Source organism: Coptis chinensis, chromosome 5 (assembly GCF_015680905.1).
Source record: "Coptis chinensis isolate HL-2020 chromosome 5, ASM1568090v1, whole genome shotgun sequence".
In the NCBI taxonomy this organism is placed as follows: domain Eukaryota; kingdom Viridiplantae; phylum Streptophyta; class Magnoliopsida; order Ranunculales; family Ranunculaceae; genus Coptis; species Coptis chinensis.
Genome location: NC_141460.1, coordinates 69,093,837 through 69,114,199, shown reverse-complemented (window position 1 = coordinate 69,114,199; position 20,363 = coordinate 69,093,837). Strand labels below are relative to the sequence as shown.

At 36.4% G+C, this 20,363-nt stretch overlaps 2 protein-coding genes across 2 annotated transcripts; one reads left to right on the top strand and one right to left on the bottom strand.

Moving 5' to 3' along the window:
• Positions 1 to 507: 507 nt before the first annotated feature.
• LOC147498576 (AMSH-like ubiquitin thioesterase 3) lies at positions 508 to 8,816 on the bottom strand. Its single transcript, XM_086560535.1, has 14 exons — positions 8,567 to 8,816; positions 8,418 to 8,482; positions 8,279 to 8,354; positions 8,011 to 8,205; positions 7,622 to 7,731; positions 7,214 to 7,319; positions 7,088 to 7,131; positions 6,588 to 6,891; positions 6,356 to 6,445; positions 6,211 to 6,273; positions 5,268 to 5,342; positions 4,699 to 4,761; positions 1,920 to 1,972; positions 508 to 763 (listed from the first exon to the last, which is right to left on the bottom strand). The coding sequence occupies exons 1-14, from the start codon at positions 8,666 to 8,668 to the stop codon at positions 589 to 591; spliced, it is 1,521 nt and encodes a 506-aa protein (XP_086416661.1). The 5' UTR covers positions 8,669 to 8,816; the 3' UTR covers positions 508 to 588.
• Positions 8,817 to 11,511: 2,695 nt separating this feature from the next.
• Positions 11,512 to 19,370, top strand: ATERDJ3B (DNAJ heat shock family protein). Its single transcript, XM_086560534.1, has 10 exons — positions 11,512 to 11,723; positions 11,807 to 11,955; positions 12,038 to 12,170; positions 12,250 to 12,364; positions 14,424 to 14,540; positions 14,767 to 14,853; positions 17,216 to 17,275; positions 17,355 to 17,432; positions 18,741 to 18,812; positions 18,911 to 19,370. Exons 1-10 carry the CDS (start codon positions 11,650 to 11,652, stop codon positions 19,067 to 19,069), a joined length of 1,044 nt encoding a protein of 347 aa, XP_086416660.1. The 5' UTR covers positions 11,512 to 11,649; the 3' UTR covers positions 19,070 to 19,370.
• The last annotated feature ends 993 nt before the right edge of the window (positions 19,371 to 20,363 follow it).

Sequence of the window (20,363 nt, the reverse complement as noted above, 5' to 3'; positions counted from 1 at the left end):
CAAATTGATTATCACAATTTTTCAAGAGCATAAAATTCAAGGAAAGCAACACTTTTTTAAACTGAAGGATTACTTTTCTCTTGTTCCCTCTTCTGCTCATTTTCCAGAAGTCTTGATTAATGTAAACCAAACACCTCCTAAATACAGATGATGATGAGCAATATAACTCTAAAAGGTAATTTATACTTTTATAGTTTCCAACTGTTGCTTCTGTTCTGTTGGACAAAACGGCAGTGAGATTATCAATCCAATAGTCAAACCATATCTAAATTTCTACCCATATTCCATATAAACAGAGAAACAAAAAATGTTTAAATGTGTTGAAACTCGTCACTTAAATTCAGTAAGAATTGAAATGTTGAATTAATTCTGTTTTAAATTTTAGTATCAGTTAGTAACCATCAAGAATTAGTAATACTAGTAAATATTTAAGTCCACAACAGTTTAAAACAAATGAGCGAGCAGAGCCAAGACCACATCAACACACCTGCCTAAATGACAAGAAACTCAGATAAAAACTTGTTATATTTATTCCTATTTTATGTACTATACATTTGTTACAAAGCTCAGACCTTTACAGATGTAATCTCAACGAAGATCAGCGATCTCAAATTTCGAGCTAGGATTCATATAAACATGTGTACAATGCTCATAGATAGGACTTCCATCGGCAGGCTCGTCGTGGGGATGAAATCCTCGCTGCTGACAATTACGAATTAAAGAGACACCCCCAGGATCGGACAAATGAAATATACCACGTGGACTGCAAGTATAGCAAGAACAGAAAAGACTTAAGCAGTTTCATATAATATCGATTGCCTGCTCTTGCTCAAGTGATGGAAAACTAACCAAGTGAAATGGGCTTAGTTAGTAGGTTATCAAACTGTCCCTCTGTTTCAACTTAATTATATTCTGATGCAATTAACTTTACATGAAGATGGCTTTGAATGTATTAGCCATCTTGACCTAAGTGTTAATGACTACACGAATTATTTGCTGGTACGTTCCACAATAGCGGATGTTCTTCACAAAAGTAAACTGGTAGCAGCCCCCAACCGGTGTGAAAATCTCCATCTTATTAGTAATCTTACACGGGGTCAGAGTGTTTTTTTTTTTGGAATTGCATTAGAAATCTATGTTAAGGAATGTTCCTTAGAAGTCAAACAGGTTATGGGCATTTTTGTTAGTTCGACTCCAGAATCTGGGAAATCAGGTCCCACCTAACATAATTTTTTTGATATTTTAATTGATTATAGGATGAAGGAAATGTTAGACTAGCATATTTAGACAGCGGTGGCCGAGGTTCAGTGATCAATCAGGAGCTGAAACCTTTAGAGGTGCATTTACCAAGATGCAAGGATTTGCAGTTGAAGATATTAATTGTGGCTTCAAAATCTCAGACATGTTGAAGCAATTACCAGAAGAGAGGAATATACGTGGTACTTTGAGATTCTGAGGACCTTTGGGGTTTTATGAACTAGCTCAAAGTTCATTTGGGTTCATTCCTTCAAAACTTATTCTAGAGGGACAAGTAGACCTGAGCTGCTGGCTATGTAGCAGCTCGTGCACTTTGACTGGCAAATGTTGTGAACATTTTGTACGGATAATAGACTAGAAAGCAGTGCAGATGAATATGCCTCAGGGAGGATGTATCATGTATGTAAGACCGATTTATTAATAATATTCATGGTCTGCCTTGCCCCAGGGACTGTCAGAGTAGACATTCACAACCCCATTAAAGATGCACATTATAAATTATCACACCCAAACAAACAATGAAAATTTCCCTCGGACCAATCTAATTTCTGATTTGTGAGTAGAGAATTACTAAACACACAGAAAGTGTCCCCTAATATAGAATTGTCACAAGATCATAGCTATGAACTAAGCAGGGTTTTTTTGGGTGAGAAATGAAGTACCTGGATGTATCCGTTGGGGCCATAACTATAGCTATTGCTTCCGGTAACATGACCTGGTGAAGCAACCATACACAACGATCTTATCAGAAAATATCAAATGCTTAACAACGAAAAAATAATAATAAACAAAATAACAAAATTGTAAGGCCAGAAAGCCCGGAAAACATGGAATCTATGAGAAAATAAAGGAAAAAACTGTAAGTGTTTTCAGTAACGTTTTTATATGGGAATTTGTACCATGAGTTGCCATCAGAGAGGTAAATCACTAAATAATAGTCAATTTCCTTTATTTTAGTTATTTACTAGTTTAATTCATCATATGAGAAAGAAAAAATACGTTAATTTGTCACGTTTTAGATATAGCATGCTTTATCAAGCATCAACCTCCACTACACTCCCTTGATATTGCTCTTGCCCACAAATCCCATGCATAGAAGACATCAACAAGATCTTTATTTGTGTTGATGTCTTTCTGATTTATTTCCTCCACCCACCAAATGTTGCATACAGCTCTACTACATTTTTCTATGAATTTCTGGTTGTGCTCGTGAGTCGTGATACAGTAGATGAATAAATAACTCTTCAACAAAATTACGTTATACAAGAAATCACACAACAAACCACACCAAAATACAGAGAGTCTAAAGGCATATTCAATAGCTTCCAATGTCAAACAATTTGCATTACATGTGCCCATATGAAGTTTAAAGTTTACCATAGACGTCCCTTATGAATTCAAAATTCCAACTGAACACTTCAGATACCTATCATTCCAGTCCCAACCAACTCATAGGTACCAAGTTCCAAATCAAGGAATCCACGTAAACTTTTAATAGTACACAAGGAGAACCATAGAACGACCAACTAAAATCTTACAATGGCAGGTAATTGTCCATAGTCATTAATTTGGTGGATTTTAAATACTATATTTTGACAATTGGAATAAAACAAAATTAATAATAAAGCATAGAAATCAAAAGTTATGGAGTACTAAGTTATGTACGTGTATCAAAACTGAGGTATATAACCCTTCAATATGTCCATGTGTCGTATCTGACACGGATACGGGGTTATGTATCCGACATGGGTTTTCTTTTTGATTTGGAGTGTCGATGCTACACAGGGAGTATATACGCTATTCTTTAGTATTTTACCATTGAATTGCAAAAATAACCTTGGAAAATATAGAAAATCCCAAAACATCTTTCTTCATTGGTAAAGTCAACTTTCACAGAAACAAAAAGATAAGATCGATAGAACCTACAAGTGCAAGAAAAAAGAGAGAAATTAAAATACATAAATACTATCCACAAACCACACAATCAAGATTCTCTATGCATACTGTCACCCCATCTCGCTACAGTACGATCAAAATGCTGCTTCTTCTATCGAAGTGCACTTTGCTTCAACAACAAAGAAGCCCCTTCATGGGTTTGATAGCCTACTGGAAGTCCACTGCTCTATTCTCAAAATGATGCCTGTTGGAATCCAACTAAATGCCCCACACAAACCCAAGCGGTACCATATTCCAAGTATTTTGGCCCCTAGAAGAGAATGTCCTTGAATGTGAATGAGTAAATGCTGTAACGATATCCACCAGCACACCACCCAATCCCAATACAAACCAGATTCCCAAAATCTTATCAAACTTGCCAATAAACAGGACAAAGGCATGATCTATCGACTCCCCAACACTAGAACAGACAAGGCAGTGATACAACATCTGATTCCTACACGTTTTTCACTTTTTCCTCAAGGGTATTATGAAAAGTTGCTCAAATGCACCTTGTGAAACAAAAAGGCAACTGTAGAAGGAACTTTAGAAAAGAAAATTCTAGACCCACGAGAAAAGCTCTACATATCTAAAAGCTCACATTTATTGACCAAGTCCTCAAAGATCCAGTTCTCAATAGCACGTGTCAAAACTCAAAAGACTGTAGATTTCTCGAGATATTCTAAAGTTTCCAAAATTTTGGTTAACGTGACAGTAAAGTTATATTATCGCTAATGAAGAAGAAAGTTTGGAGAGAAAAGAGAGTGCTGCATAGGTTTTGGCCTTCTCTCACACATCTTTATAGGATTTACATCAGTTAAAACATAAGACATAACTCCGACAGAGATTTTCTACATTTCCAACTTAAAATGTTTCTATACCGCCTGTCAAGATTCACATAATATACCCACTTTTTGCACCTTAACTGGAATCACTTCAGATCAGTTGTGTGTAGATAAGATGAACTATGGAAGCTATGGTGAGTCTGCAATACATTTGCTTAAAAATAAACGGCCTTTATGATGTAGTGCAAAATGCTGAACTGTCAGATGTCTGTATTCAGTATTCTAAACACTTTCTTTAATAAATACAAGATCCTAATGTCTATCTTGCAACTACCTCCAAAAACCTTTACCAAAAAAAAAACTACCTCCAAAAACAACTCAATGAAAACTAACCCAAAGTTAAGTAGCGTAAAGAAGTAAGAGAGATTAAATCTCCCAATGTTACAATAGAGAATTAAAACCCAAAGTTTTATTACAGGTCATATTTTGCCCCAGGAAGAGGAAAAAAATAATGTAATTAATTTCAACACGAAAAATCTATTCAAATAGAGGCAAAGAAGAGCTAAGCCATTGTACAGATTAAATACTTTGCCAGTATCTATATCCAGTGTAAATATAACGGAACTTTGTCTGTGCATGAATAAGATTATGATATGAACTTCGATGATACTCAGATTTGATAAGCTTATAAACACAAAAATGATGGTTTAGAAACTAATACCTGATATGAGTAATGAGTGTGAAGATCAACTGATGACATGAAGCAAGTCTGTGAAGGGTGCGTCTGAGGAAGAAAACAGAGACTTTATCAACTCATCTATGAAATTAAGATATAAGATAAATCTGCTGTCGAAGGCATGGAATCCTCCTCAAATTTGTGTCCAACTCTAAACATCAATTATGCATGTTTTTTATAGCTTATTCGATATTTTTCTGAGGGTGCTAACGGGGATGGGAGGAACATAAATGCTTATACCATACAAGCAACACAATCAAATCTGATTATCAACCTTTTATAAATGCTTAATTTAGACTTGATCATCTGGGTTACAAGATTGAGACATGATCGTCCATAGTCCATACAAATAGTGCATACATCTTGACCATAACTGTACAGTAATACTTAATCCATGCCATATAAGACCATAATATTTGTACCCTCAAAGAGCAGAGACATCAATTGTTGATAGCAGCATGCAAACAGAAATTGTAAAGGTGTGTGTGTGTGTGTGTGTGTTGGGGGGGGGGGCGTTGATAGAACAATAATTGGACAAAATCTACAATACTTACGTGAATCCACCCAAGGGGGAAAAGGGAAAGTCTGTCCTGATATTCAAAAATTTCTTCTTCGTTCATTGTTTGACACTGCAAATTAAGTCATTGACAAACACATCAAAAACGGATTCTGGCCGACAGGCAGACTATACAAGTAGGATAAAAGGCACAGTTGCCAAGGTGTTATTTCAGATTCAAATTATGCAAAAGATAAACTAGGAGAACCAAATTAAGAGCCAAGAAAAAAGTATATCTAATCTGCACTTGTATTCCTTGGACCTTTTTTTTTCTCTCGATTGGTAGAGAAATTTGTTACAAACCATTGCCTTTTAGCATCTTCCGTTTTTCGCAAAGTGCCTTCAGTTTGGTCGCACTTATTTGGTTCATTTTATAATTTGCTAACTCCACTTTGTACTAGGGCCAGATATGATGCCCGAATGAATCTGGTCCAATAATTTAAAATGAGGACCTTTAGCTCTGCAGTCTAATAAGGATATGATCTAAAACAATGTGGTCAGATGTGTTATTGTACTAGTTCGGGCTGCAGCTCGAATATAATATGTACTGGCTTTGGAAGTTTTGGCTTTTTATACATGGAATGTGTTTTATAATTTTGGATACCCTTATTGGAATCTGGTCCGGTGCTTTAAACGATTTGTAATTGAGTTTAGAAAACAGATTAGTGAAATTGGATCTCGGACTGACTCTGACTAGCTTGTTGTTGGAATCAGATCTGATTGGGTTTGGACCAACGTGTTCATTCACCGGGCCAGGCCTGGAAAATACACGAGTCCAGATTGAGATCCCCCAATGACAGACCTATGTTTTACATAGCTATCTATTTAGACACCAATAAAGGACTAGAGCAATTTGAGGTTTTGAACTGTGAACTCAGGCAAACAGAAGCAGTTGAAAAAATAATTTAAGGGATTTAGTAGAGGGGAAAGAAAGTTCTTACTGAATCTGAAGTTGACTCCTGCTTTGGAATTAACAGTGTTGTAATATGGAATTCCCTATTCCTCTGCAATTTGAAGTAAGTACAATATTAAATACACAATGGTTTAGAACTCATATTAGCTGCTCAGAAAACTAGTGATGCTTACCAGTGAACCCGCAAGAACTCCACATGTTTCTAGATTCTTCGCTGTATTTTTCTGTACTAGCCTCAGGAAGTCCTCCATCATTCTCACAGGCTGTAGCATTATCTCATTGAAGTTAGTAAGGATTTCAACAAGCACGTGGCAGAAGCCTTAAATCTAAATTCCAAAACCATATCGGAGTATAGGAAATATTCTGTGAGACCTAAAACAGGAAGATAGTTTGGGTGGAGCTTACAATGTGTAAGTTCTGATAGCCGTCCTGTGATAACTTTGCTGGTCCAGGTCTTGGATCAGCAACTTTTGAAGGAGATACTGGAAGGAAAGCCTGCTGAACTTGTGCGAGAACCGGGGGAGGAGAAGGTTGCCTTATGTTATTCACTTGTAAAAGATCTTCCCTGAAATCTTCGCTAGAAAATGGCTCAGGTGGATTTTGCCATCGGCCATCGTCCAAGGAGAGAACAGATTCCATAATATATTTTCCCCCACCATGGTCACTTTCTGTTTCTGTAACATCACCATATTGTTCACCCTGATTCAAGCTATTTAGAAAAGAGAGCACAAACCCAAATTAGTTAGAAGCAGCCACAATGTGGAAAATTTAACAAAACAAGACAACAAAATAAGTGAACACCGGCTAGAATATCTCAGAGAGCAAACATGAAACACTGGAAACAAATGGTAGAGTCAAAATTCGAATTCAAATCAGGCATAGTCCTAGAATTCAAAGATACTAACCCTGAATTCTGGTGAATTAGATCAGCATTGCTAGGATAATTCACCTAAATGACAACATATATACGATGTCAAAAAAAGTTAACATATAGAGAAGACTGAAGAGAGATATTAACTGCAAAAATTTACCTTCGTTCCGGTACTAGGTCCAAGCCACTGACCTCGGAGACCATTTGGGCCCAAAATTGAGTGTCTGGACAATGTCTCCTCCTTTGGACGAGGTAGTCCTACAGAACTGTAAATAGTCTATCAATGACATGTATTGGAAACCAAAGAAAAAGGTAATAAATATGTGCCTGTCGTGTTTAACTTATAAATGTATTGTATTTGTGATTGGCATTTATCTTAAACTTCCAAATTTTGAAAAGTCCGATGAGTCGATGAGCCAAGCTCAATAAAGAAAAGGTTGTCATGCAAAATATTGGGAATGACTGACTTGAAATTTTCACATATACATATATACATACTAGATAGTAAATAGATCAAATAGACATTGCAGCTAGAATCTTCTGAAGAAATTGATTGCAATATACGTACAGCTTGCGAAGCTGATTCTCAATTTGCATAGAATTTGATGAAAACATTTGAGTGCTCTCATTATCATGCTTCCAAGAAGTCTGAGATGAACTTCTGCCAACTGCATTCAGCTAAATACAAATGAGTGAATAATCAGATGTTGAAAAGGAACAATTAAAGCAAGGTAACTCCATGGTAGGAAGCAGCACAGAAGGCGATTGCGCGTAAAACAAATCTGACTAGGGTAAAGTAGGGTTCAGAAGGAAGTGAAAACATTAATTAGGATAAAGTAGATTTCAAGTATTAACTTGTTTTTCTCTATTTTATTTTTGTTTTTAAGCGATACTTCCCAAGAACAATTTTTTGTTTTCTCTTTCACATGACTTAAAATATGTAGATGGAAAACATACCAGTTTAATATCGACATTCGAGGGACTGGGTTTCTTATTATAGCAAGGTTCCAGAGCATAAGCAGCTGTATTGTATACAATACTCCTTTCAATGAAATCAGGCTGAGTTCCCAGGTGAACCTTGTTCATTTCGTCTACAAGACGTTGAACCACTGGCTTCAGAGGTTCCAACTCATCTATGACATCCAAAAGTCTCTACAAGGCACAAGAGTGTTGAAACTAAAGGTTAACAAAAACAAAATTTTCTGAAAACGTAGAGTTATCTCACCTTCCTGTAATTCTTTTTTTCTCTTGGAAGCAAAACCTGGTAATCTCGATGGCATGGTATAGTTTCAGACACCAAACTGAGAAAGAAAATAATGTATTAACCCATGCAGCATATAAAAACACCGACACGATCTCTTTACCTTGAAAATCTGAGTAGTATTATATACAAATCTACAAGATTCTTCTCCTCACGGTAAATGTTAGCCTGAACACAAATTTAGCATAAGAAATAAACTCGCGATCCATACAATAACATTATCAAATCTTAAAAACCAAAATATCTATGAACCTGTTTCAGAAGATTGTCCGCAATTCGATAATAGAAATGAAGAGGAATTCGATTGTCCACGTGGACTTTACGAGTCATGGCATCGATGTTGATCGCCTTCATTGTTGTTTCGGACGAGGTACGAAACTTGTGACTTCGATTCTATTTGTACTTCTGTTTCTATCATTCATGACGACATAACGTTGTTTATCTGTTTAGACAACTGATGTCGTCATCATCATCATCAAACTTTTGGTGGCTACGTCTGCCCACTTCCAAACCCGACCCCAACCCACTAAGGCCCAAACTGCTAAAATGGGTTTTGGGGAACTAAACGTCCACATATTTATAGTGCTACTTTTTTTTTTCCCTTCATCCCTTTTATTGTCCTAGCGAAATTGAACTCTCATCATTTTCAATTCCATAAAAAATTACTTCGTTCAAATATAAGTAATGAAAATATCACGGTAGTCAGATTCCGCCAACAGAATAAACCTGTGGCACAAGGGTGCTGCCAACAGACAGCACTGACGACAATTAACTGTCGTAGCTCATTTTTTACTCAAAATTTTATGGTTTGATTATCGGTTCATACTTTTTGGAACTTCCAACCAACCAAAATTTGGAACAAGGAAGTGGAATGTGTTTGGGGAAGTTAGAGTTCATATATTTGTCAAACAAGATATACCCGTTGGAACTGAATTTTCAACTTTGAATTATATAGTGGTGCTAAGGTTTGCTGCCTATGTGGTGCCCCCTTCTGTTATGGTATTCTTTGGGCAAAGTCTCGCAGTTTCCAGATGAGTCTTTTAAAAGAGTCGAGCAATGCAATCTCGATGTTGCAGATTATAAACCGCTTAATGCATATGTGGTTTTGTTGTATGGGCATGGCAAGACCATATTGCTAATTAGCACAATACTCTTGATACGATTTGGTTCACATGGAATTTTTTGGTGTAATTTATGTTTGCAAATGCTAAGTTGATTTGCGGTTATCTTTTTCGACACTGTAGTTGTAATATTGGAATCCCAGAAATGTCGTATCTTTTATATGCATGTCAATGTACCTGTTATTGTATATTTAATACTACAATCTAATACCATCTCAATATAAAGATCGGAAAACCATGCTCAATCAGAAGGAAGTTGATGCCAAACACGTTTTTATTACTCTACTGGAATTCCACGACAAGGTGATGCCGCCAACAGAACAAACTTGCGACACAAGGTTGCTGCCAAAAGAACAAACTTGCGGCACAAGAGTGCCACCAAAAGACCACACTGACGACAATCAATTGGCGTAGCTTATATTTCATTCAAAAATTTCTTTACCCCTATTGGAATTCCACGGCAATCAGATGTGGCCAACATAACAAACCCACGACACAAGGGTGCCGCTAAAAGACAACACTGACGGCAATTAACTGTCGTAGCTCATTTTCCACTCGAAAAGTGGGGTGGAAAATTTTAGATGGTGGGGTGTATGGATAATGTCTCATTAAATGGACGGGTGCTAGTACCACCAATTTAGACAAAGGGGTGCTAACTCCATTTTATAGGGTGTCAATATTGCGACCCTACTTAATAGCCCATTGTCCTAAATCATGGGCCTCCGAATTGTCTTTTCTAGTAACCCAAAAAAAATAAACCTTACCGTGATAATTAATAGTACAAGACATAAAACATAAATTTTATCTTCTACAGGAAATCAATTCTATTTCAGTCACCTAGAGTTTCTTCCATCTTCATTAGGTTCTTATTGTCTCTAAGTACCACCACTTGCGCTGGTTGCAATCTATCCAAGAGTATGCTTGCAATCTATGCTCCACCATTTATGCCTACAAAAGATCATCAACTCTAAACCTTTTGTACATTGCTCCAAAAACTTGTCCTTCATTATTTTTACAAACCGCTACTGCTGCTCCTCTCTTTGTGATCCTATCATACCACATCAAAATAGATCTTCATACTAGTTCTCTTATCACTATTTGCAATCAAGTTACTAAAACAAATATCATCACACTGCAAACGAATCTTCTGTGCATTGATTTTCTTTTTCTTGTAGGCTTTTACATTGATGCAAGTTCGCCTCATAGCCTTGTGATAAATATTAGAAGGTTTTGTACTCTCACATTCAAACCGAAGTTTATTTATGCTATTCCATATTTCATCAAACTATAATAACCTGTAAATTGAGCTTGTTTATTATCATTGTCTCTACACCATTTAATTATCTCATCCATCCATTATCTAATATATTCTGTCTAGCAAAATTTTCCTGCCACAGGCCTAGTATTGACCCAAACTATAAAGCTTTTACACTAGTTTAGACTATGAACCTAAGAAAAAATCTACACTAGTTTTTAATGTTTGTCTCTTCATATATCCTATAGGTTTTGGGTTTTGCATTTTGTATTTAGTTATAAATGTATACAGACGTGTAATGGAAAATGGGAAAGGTATTTTGCATGAATTATTATAGTAATTTTCTCTAGAAGAAAGAGTTCTTATTGGTGAGACAAATCTTATCCCTTTGGTGGATTTTCATAGGGCAGTGAGTTTTTTTTCCCCTTAAGTTTGTGCTTGCGATGCATCCTTATAAACGGCGTCATATTCACATTGCATTTGGAACGATCTTACTTCCAACACTAAAACAAATGCACGAAATATCGAGGTGCTCTTTAGCTCAAGATTCTTAACATAGAAGACGGGCTTGTACTAGTTCTGGTCCTCTATGACTCTGTGAGTAGTAATCCTATAAAGAAAGACCATTTGACGTCATTGCCTAGTTGTTTTTTCTTCACAATACTACCGCATATTTCTTTTCCCCATAGAACAAAGACCCTTTTCTCAGAAAAAAAAATTCCACGTGTCCAGTTCCCATTTGGCACACCCCCTCCGAACTCTTCTCTCATTGGCCAACTCCACAAAATACACGTCTCACAACTTGCATAACACTTCGCTGACTCCCGAAAGTCAAAGTCCCGTTTCTCGTTTCTAAAAACCGAGTTAAACCAAACCAAACACAAAACACAAGAAATAACTAGAGCTCATCTCTTTTCTTCTTCCCACACATTAGTTTTTATTACAGATCTTATAATTCAATGGCAACGTTTCACAAACCGAGATTATTATTCTTTCTCTATACACTTTCCTTCCTTATATCCGTTTTTGCCGGGTAATTAAAAAACAATAATAATAATAATATTTACTTTATTCAGATCGTAAGATTGGTTGGTTGTTTGTTTGTTTGTTTTATAGGAAGAGTTATTATGATATATTACAATTATCAAAAGGTGCATCAGACGATCAAATAAAACGAGCCTATCGAAAATTGGCACTTAAATGGCACCCGGATAAAAATCAAGGAAATGAAGAGGCTAGTAAGAGATTTGCTGAGATTAATAATGGTATGAATCAATACTTTTATATACTTTTATTTGTTTATTGCATTTGTTTTGAGCATTTGACGTGTGTTTTATAAATTGGCAGCTTATGAAGTGTTGAGTGATAAAGAAAAGAGGAGTATTTATGATAGGTATGGTGAAGAAGGATTAAAGCAACATGCAGCTAGTGGGGGGAGAGGTGGTGCTGGTGGTATGAATATTAACGACATTTTTAGCAGGTATATTTTATAATTTTGAGTATATACAATGCTATTGTTTTCTGTTTTTAACTGATTAGAGATGCGTGTTTTTTATTAGTTTTTTTGGAGGAGGCGGGGCAGAAGAAGAAGAAGAAAGGATTGTAAAAGGGGACGATGTAATTGTTGAACTGGATGCCTCATTGGAAGATTTATACATGGGAGGTACCTTGAAGGTATGAATGGTTTTGATAAGCAGTTGTGTTTTGTTGGAATATAAGTTGTTATACAGATTCTCTGCCATGTTATGTGTTTGAACGAGTTTAAGCATTAGTACATACCACTATGGAAATCTTGCACCTTGTGTTCGTGATGAGAACTATCCATCATAGAGTAGTGGAGGTGTAAAGAAAAAAAAATATAGTTGGCTCATTAAAAGATAAAGTAGATAGGACTGGACAAGTACATACGTTTTTATGCAATTATAGATATAAAAATGCATTTTGCTAATTTCTCATGTTATCATGTATATACATTAGACAGTGGTTGCTCACTTGTATATTACCCATGTAGATTTGAACTAGAATAGAGGATGTATAAAAAACTTCTGAAAAGGATGGGTATTAAACAAAAAAATTCCTGTCATTATGGAAACTGCAAATCTTTTCCTGTATTTTTGGAAGGATTTTGGAGGTAGAAACACCAACAAGCTACTTGAAGAAACATCCCTTCTTTTAGGATTCTAGTTTTAAACTTTTCATCTACATGGAAGAGTACACAAGTAAACAAGCTCACAGCTTATGGTTTCAAAAGTTGAAACAGATGCTAGCTTGAACAAGATGTTAGTATGCACGTGGCCAGCACGAGCATACTGCTAGTTCGAATGTTATAAGGCATATGGCCTATACTGCCTATGATAAAATAAGTCCTCTCCCTTTTTTCCTTTTTGGGCTTCAACCACTGTCAAAGAATTGAGAATTCATAAATCTTCATTTTAGTATTTTTTGTAACACGGACTTGCTATGGATCATGAGAAGTAGGTTTCTTAAGGCAATGGAGTCACACGGTCATGTTGTCATCACCTCCACAAGGGGGGAGGTGAATTTTGCAGCTGATCTAATGGAAAATTATGGGCTTAATTAGGTTTAAATTTCTTGGAAAAGTATGTTGGAAGGCCTCCATTTCTGTGTAAAATGGAGGACCCCCCACATGATTTATTTTATATTTAAGTAGCTTATCCTAGGAGAGCATGAGGGCTTCTATGGCACTCAACCTTTGAAGGGTAACACACATTGTAGATTGTACATTCTTCGTTCTTGTTTCTTTTTCCTTACAGTGAATACAAATGACACTTACCTAGTAAAAAAAATAAAAGAAAAAGAAAGTGTTTTGTGTGTATACAGTAGGTATCACTTATTCTTTGATAGTCCAATGTAAGAGTGGTTGAATGTGCTTATCATTATTAGCGATTGTACTTCTTTTTTTCCTTTTCTGTTACTGTTATTGGTTGACGTTTATCGCTAAAAATTTAAAAGGCTCTGTTTAATCAATCTGCATATTGTCTTTTGTTGGTATATCTTTTCTTTTTTAAACTATAGCTGTATATAAACACTAGAAGAATGCTTAGAAGCAATTCATCAGCGAGTTGCATATATACTTCCTCTGTAAAGAACATTTCTTTACTTTGTAGCTCTAAAGCACAGACGCACACCAACGGGCTGTGGTGTCGGACGTGGGCGCGGCATGGATGCGCGTCCGACACGGTCAACTTAACTGGACACGGGTCAAGATGCGGTCAACATGGTCATGACGTGGATTTTGACTTAAAAAATATAAAATAATGCAAAAAAAAAACTCAATTTTTCAAGTTTTTATTTTGTTAAGAATTATGACATGTTTTTAAAGTTTGATTAGGAAATATTAAACTTAATTTGGTGACTATTTATCTTGAATAGTTTTGAATTTATGAATGTTGATACATTTAATTTAGTTTTTAATGTTCAATTTATATAAAATAAAATTATAAATATTAATTAATTTATGTGTCCTTTGCTGCGTCTGCGTCCTACTTTTTTGAGATATAACCGAGTCGCCGCGTCTGCGTCCGTGCAACATAGCTTTGTTGTAGTAAAGTGGACATAAAGTTGAATCCCAAGACAAAAATGTGCTTTCTGTGTGTTGGTATCACAACAAGTTACTTCTTATCATAATGCAATTAGATGACACTGTTTGTTTTCTCATATAATTGGTTACGCCACGGTGCTTATTATGTGCTAATTGGTATGAATCAATCAGGTATGGAGGGAGAAGAACATTTTAAAATCAGCTCCAGGTAAAAGACGGTGTAATTGTCGAAATGAGGTCTACCACAGACAAATAGGCCCTGGCATGTTTCAGCAGATGACAGAGCAGGTAATCTGTTCTCGCTACTTTTACATTTTTGTTGTAGAAATGCTTATGAAGATGTGTATTAATACTTTAATAGGGTATAGTCTGGCATTACTGCATATAAGGAGACTTGTAGGCGTGATTGCAAATTTGCAACCTTCCCACCAATTTTTCCTTTTTAACTATTTAAACGAACTCTTAGATACTATTGTGACTTGACTCTATTTGTATTCTTTATTTGTCCTTTCAGGTCTGCGAACAATGCCCCAATGTCAAATATGAAAGGGAGGGGTATCATGTCACTGTTGATATTGAGAAAGGGATGCAAGATGGGCATGTAAGCTAGAGACAAACTCTCATTTTATTATTTTATTTTTTTTGAAAGTTTTTTCATTTATAATTACAATAGGAGCAACTAGAGAAAGAGAAAAGAAAAAAAGATTTAGAGCGCTTCGAAGCAAAACACAATCAAGTTAAAATGTGTTCCCATCTTCACACAAAGTGCTCAAAAAGAATGTTACTTGTCTCCTCATGAACTTTGGACCAGAGGAACAAAAAGCCTTAGATGGGAATGATCAATCTAGAATTTTACTATAGGAAAGTGTGAAAGGTGTTATAGACATTCAATGCATTACTTTGGATGCAATTTCTTTCTGATCCGGCTAGTTAATTGTCATCGTTTCATTGAGTCACTTTGGTGTTAAAGAAAGAAGAAAAGAAGATGTTCAGCGATGTCCTGTTTCCAGTGTCATTCCTATCGCTCATGTCAATCTTGAATTCTTAGCTTCCAGTGGAATGATTTTCTTCCTATACTTGTCAATCTGTACTTGTTTTTGGACTGCTCGGGTTATTTCGTGTTTGCATCTATGAGCATGTTTGATTAGTGGGAATAATTCCCTGCATCTATGGTGTGTTTGATAAGTGGGAATAATTCCCATGAGAAACTTTCATCTTCAATGGTTAATTTTCGATCGAACTCTTGATTTTGTGGGAATTTTCCACAACTCAATTGTTGATAATGTGGGGAATGTTTTCTTAAGTAGCGGGGAGTGGAAGAGTTTGGGTGATATCAGAGCTCTAGAGTGGGAAAAGTTCCCACTGAAATGAACTAACCAATTGGATCTAGCCTATAAGTGACTTTGGGAGTTATTCCCACAAATCAAACACGCCCTATGTTTATGGGATGCTGGTGAGTGTATGCTCAAAGAGATGTTTGCCTCAAAGAGACTGGCTAATAATACTGTATTGAGTTGGCTGTCCTAGTCCCTGGAATCAAAACTTCTGAATATGTGTGTATTATACTCTGTGGTTGACTAATTGTTGATGGGACTAAATGAATAAGCATCTCTCCTCCCTACTTGGCAATTAGGCAACCACATTATCACTCTGTAGGATATTTAGTGGACCTACAACTGGAGGGCATTATAGGAAGTACACTGTAGTTGGAGAAACTATATAACATGCCAATTGGGCAACAGAAAGATGCATTGATGTCAGGATCCAGTGTTCCCAAGTCACCTATGGATCTAAAACTTGAGGTCCGTGACAAGGTAGTTGCAGTTCCAATAAAATTGCCGAGATTCATAAAATTGCTGGCCCCTCCAAAGAATGACAGAAGAAGACCATATGGGCCTCTGTAAAACTCAAACGGGGGAATTTTGTGGCTAAATATAGTAGGTATGAAGGGAAACATGTCAAATGGTTCAAAATCTCCTTTTAACGTATTCATCAGTTTTTCCTTTGGAGCCATACCCTCATCTCCAAACCTTGTCTCGAAGACTTGTTATAAAGTAATAGCTGTATGCTGCAGTACCTGCTGTGTGACATACCCTGTCAATAGCCCTGCCTTCTTGCTTATCATGCCAGTACAGGAAAAAGGCTTTGGACTAGGGAGACTGATATTTTTCTCGTATCTGTCTAGTATATATTGCAAGATAACACCATTCCTAGTATTATTGTGTCTCCCTCCATCTCTTAATTTTTTTTTGCCAAATGGGATATAGTAGCTGTTAGATTTATCGCCTATGGGGATGTTGCTGAGTAAAACCATTGCTCATGCTATTACGTGGACCATTTTGCTGGAAAGAAATCAAAGAATATTTGATGACAGGTTTTGTGATATAAATAGTATTATTTGTAATTGCAAATACATCCTTTGGGGTTGGGTATCTCATCTTCCTCATGTTAGGAGTTTGAGTTTTGATTCAATTGTAACTGATTGGGATGCTATACTACAACTTTGATGTAACTATTATAAGGGTAGTGCAAACCTGATATTCTAATACAATATTGTTTTATCGACCAAAAGAAAATTCAAACATGCATCAACATACATATTATCTAAACTTTGTGCCAGATAGTCTGTCCTGTACTCATGTTTTGGTCCCACAAGTCTAGCACATGTTTCCTTCCCCTACCCTGCGAAGAAAAAAAAAAATCACTGCAGAAGCACACACTTATGTTTCTTGAATGGAAGAATGATAGTGTAGTCACCCTTTACATATAAACAATTTGCTGTCTTTTTTCTTTGTTTTAAAAAAAAAAAATCCTTTCTGCTTCTGAAAACCTAATTATAAATTTTCTTTCCATCATTTTGATATGCTTCCTTTAAAGTATTTTCTAAGGTTAGGTGTTCCACTATGAAAGACATTTTTTCTCGTCTGTGTCGTCAACTTAATATTACTTTCAACTTGTTGCAGGAGGTGGTATTTTACGAGGATGGGGAGCCGGTAATAGATGGAGAAGCTGGAGATCTTAAGGTAGATGCACGCTAACCTGAATTTTGACGCAATGTGCTGATTCAAACCATTTCTATCTTTAACTTTTGATTTTTTTCAGTTCCGAATTCGTACTGCACCCCATGATCGTTTCAAAAGGGAAGGCAATGACCTGCACATGATTGTGACAATAACTCTGGTATCTTTTTCCTTTTGGTTTCCTCTAGTCTCTGAGTCTTTTGTTACTAAGTAGCAAGGACCAAAATATCACCGATATATCTGATATATTGCCGATATATATCGGTATATTGGTACACCGACATCGATATTTCCGATATATATCCACCGAATATAGAACCCTTTTTTTTCCCCGATATATATTGGAATTTCCGATATAAAACTTTATATTGCCGATATAATCGATATTTACAATATTTATGATATATATCAGTTGAATTTTTGACAAATTTTTAATATAAATCCGATATTTCCGATATATTTCTGATATTATATTTCCGATGTATCTGATATTTTTGATATTTTAAATAGTTTGGATTGGTCACCAAAAAAATGGATATATCCGATATATATCGGTTTTTAGGTACACCGATATATTCATCGATATCGATATTTTGGGCCTTGATAAGTAGAACATAGATTTACTCTGGATCCACATCCGACCCCATTGCTATCAAATTTTGGTACAAGAATCAAGAGAGATGGGGACAAAATGTTCTCTTTTGCTTGTGGTAAGAGAACAGAAAGACATTCAGTTAACAAGAAGATGGACAAAAGCTTCTCAAAACTTCAAAGTTACTCCTTGCTCTCGTGGATGTATGAATTAGGGCTGGTATGCGAGTTAGGCTCGACTCTGTTCGTATTTGGATTGGCTCCCTCGAGCTGGGCCCCTGTTACTATATAAGCCGAGCTTGAACATACTGTAAAGCTTGTTTGAAAATCGAGCCGAGCCTGAACATACTGAATCTTGATTAGATTCAGCTCAAATACATTCTTACAGTGATAAATGAACCGAGCTATTTGGACTGACATTTCTTGGTTGCTTGAGCTCACTCCTATTGGAATATGAGCCGAGCTCAAACATATTGTAGGACTCAGTTTAGATAGAAAATAAGCCGAGTGAGCTTGAACATACTAAAACCCCACATGCATACCAGCCCTCGAATGAAAAGTCTTGAAGGTCAGCAGGTGCCTTGGGAGACATATCTCAAGACTGATCATAACTCCCTCACCCCACCACGACCATACCACTGGCACACATGCATACCACCCCACCACAGAAAAACTCCACATGCATACCACCCCACCACGACCACACCACAGGCACACACACGGACTCAAAGAATATCCATTTACTACAACATCTACATAAAGTATTAGACAGACAGTTTTTTTGAAAATCCGCTGCATAAAACTTATTTTTCATGAGACTAAGTTTTTCTGTGCGCATCTGTGCTTTGTTTCTCTCATGACTCTTGGCATTCATCAGGTTCAAGCTCTTGTTGGTTTTGAAAAGACTATCAAACATCTTGATGAACATTTAGTGGACATCAGCTCGAAGGTGAAAGTTGATCCTCTATTTCTTTTTCTTATGCCCCCCCCCATATTAGTGTCCATACTGTTCGTGTTCTGATAATGTATTTTGATCACAATCTTCAGGGTGTTACTAAACCGAAGGAAGTGAGGAAGTTTAAAGGGGAAGGGATGCCTTTGCACTTTAGTTCAAAGAAGGGCAATCTGTATGTTACCTTTGAGGTTTTGTTTCCTACATCGTTAACAGAAGACCAGAAGACCAAGATCAGGGAAGTTCTTGGGTAAGATCAGATTTTATATCTCTACCTGTCGTCTTAAGATGCTTTGATTGACTGGATGGTTTGGACGTCTAGGCAGCACCGAGAGTAGAGTAGCATTTTTCATTTGAACGATTTCAAAGCTGTAGTCGGGTGTCCAGCTATCATTAAGCGATTTTGCCTCCTATGTTCCGACAAGACATGTAATTCAATTGTTCTTTACTGTTTGTACATGGATTTAGCAAGGGATAAAAGTTACATTTTTTGTTTATCCTTTGTATGCTCTCCATATTAAATGAAGCATAAGTTTACAAGTGTTTCCTAGATCACTCCTGCTCATGCAAGTGTAACTTTATAAAGCAAGCAATTCTTTTCTCCTAACTTGGCTTTCATAAAGCCATCAGTTTTAGTAGTCCTTTGGCCATATAGATTCATTTGATGAGGTTAGGATCCACTCTTTTCACCAAAAGATTGGTTACCAGATATTTGACGGACATAATGACATAATGTGATGTATGATAACTGTTTGTTTTCAAAAAATATTAGTACGTACACCCTTTTGCCGTTCAATTCCTTTCATGTTGTAGTTCACTTTCAGTAACGAGAAGTGTATCCCCTTACCCACAGGATGAGCGTGCATGAGTCTAACAAAGTTTGTTTATTTTTGCTAAAGATATGGTATTATCTGGAAATCATTCTCGTAGTACAATCATTCCTCATATCATGATTAATCCTGCATCCCATGTAAGAAAGGAGGTGGAGTTACATTCCAAACATAAGAAAACTTAGGGAGCCACTGCCTATATCCATCTTGTACTAGATTCGCTTGGTCTATGCATGTTTCCTAGTCCATCGATTCTGCCTAATGAGCCGCAAAATTCGCCAATGCATCAGCCCAATAATTTGCTTCTCTTGTTCCATTTCAGCACAAAGTTTCCTACACTCACAATTTCTCGAATTTCCATTATCAATTGCTATTGCCGGTATTTGATAGGAATTCTTAGTCACGAACTCATGGAGCATTCGACAATCCGTTTCCACCATCACATTTGTAAGGTTTAAGGCTTTCGTTGCTTTGATTCCCATTTTCAATGCAATTGCCTTTGCCAAAAAAGCCGAAGAGAAAGCAATAGGAGTAGCTATTGCCATTATGAACTTACCATTTTCATCTCTGAACAAGCATCCAGCTCTTGCTGCAGCATGATTCCCAAGCGACGATCCATCAGTATGAAGCTTGAACCAGTCTTTTGGAAGAGTATCCCACTTCTCATTTATTTCTATCTTCTCCGAACTTTTTTTGTGAACTAGTGCCATCAATTTCA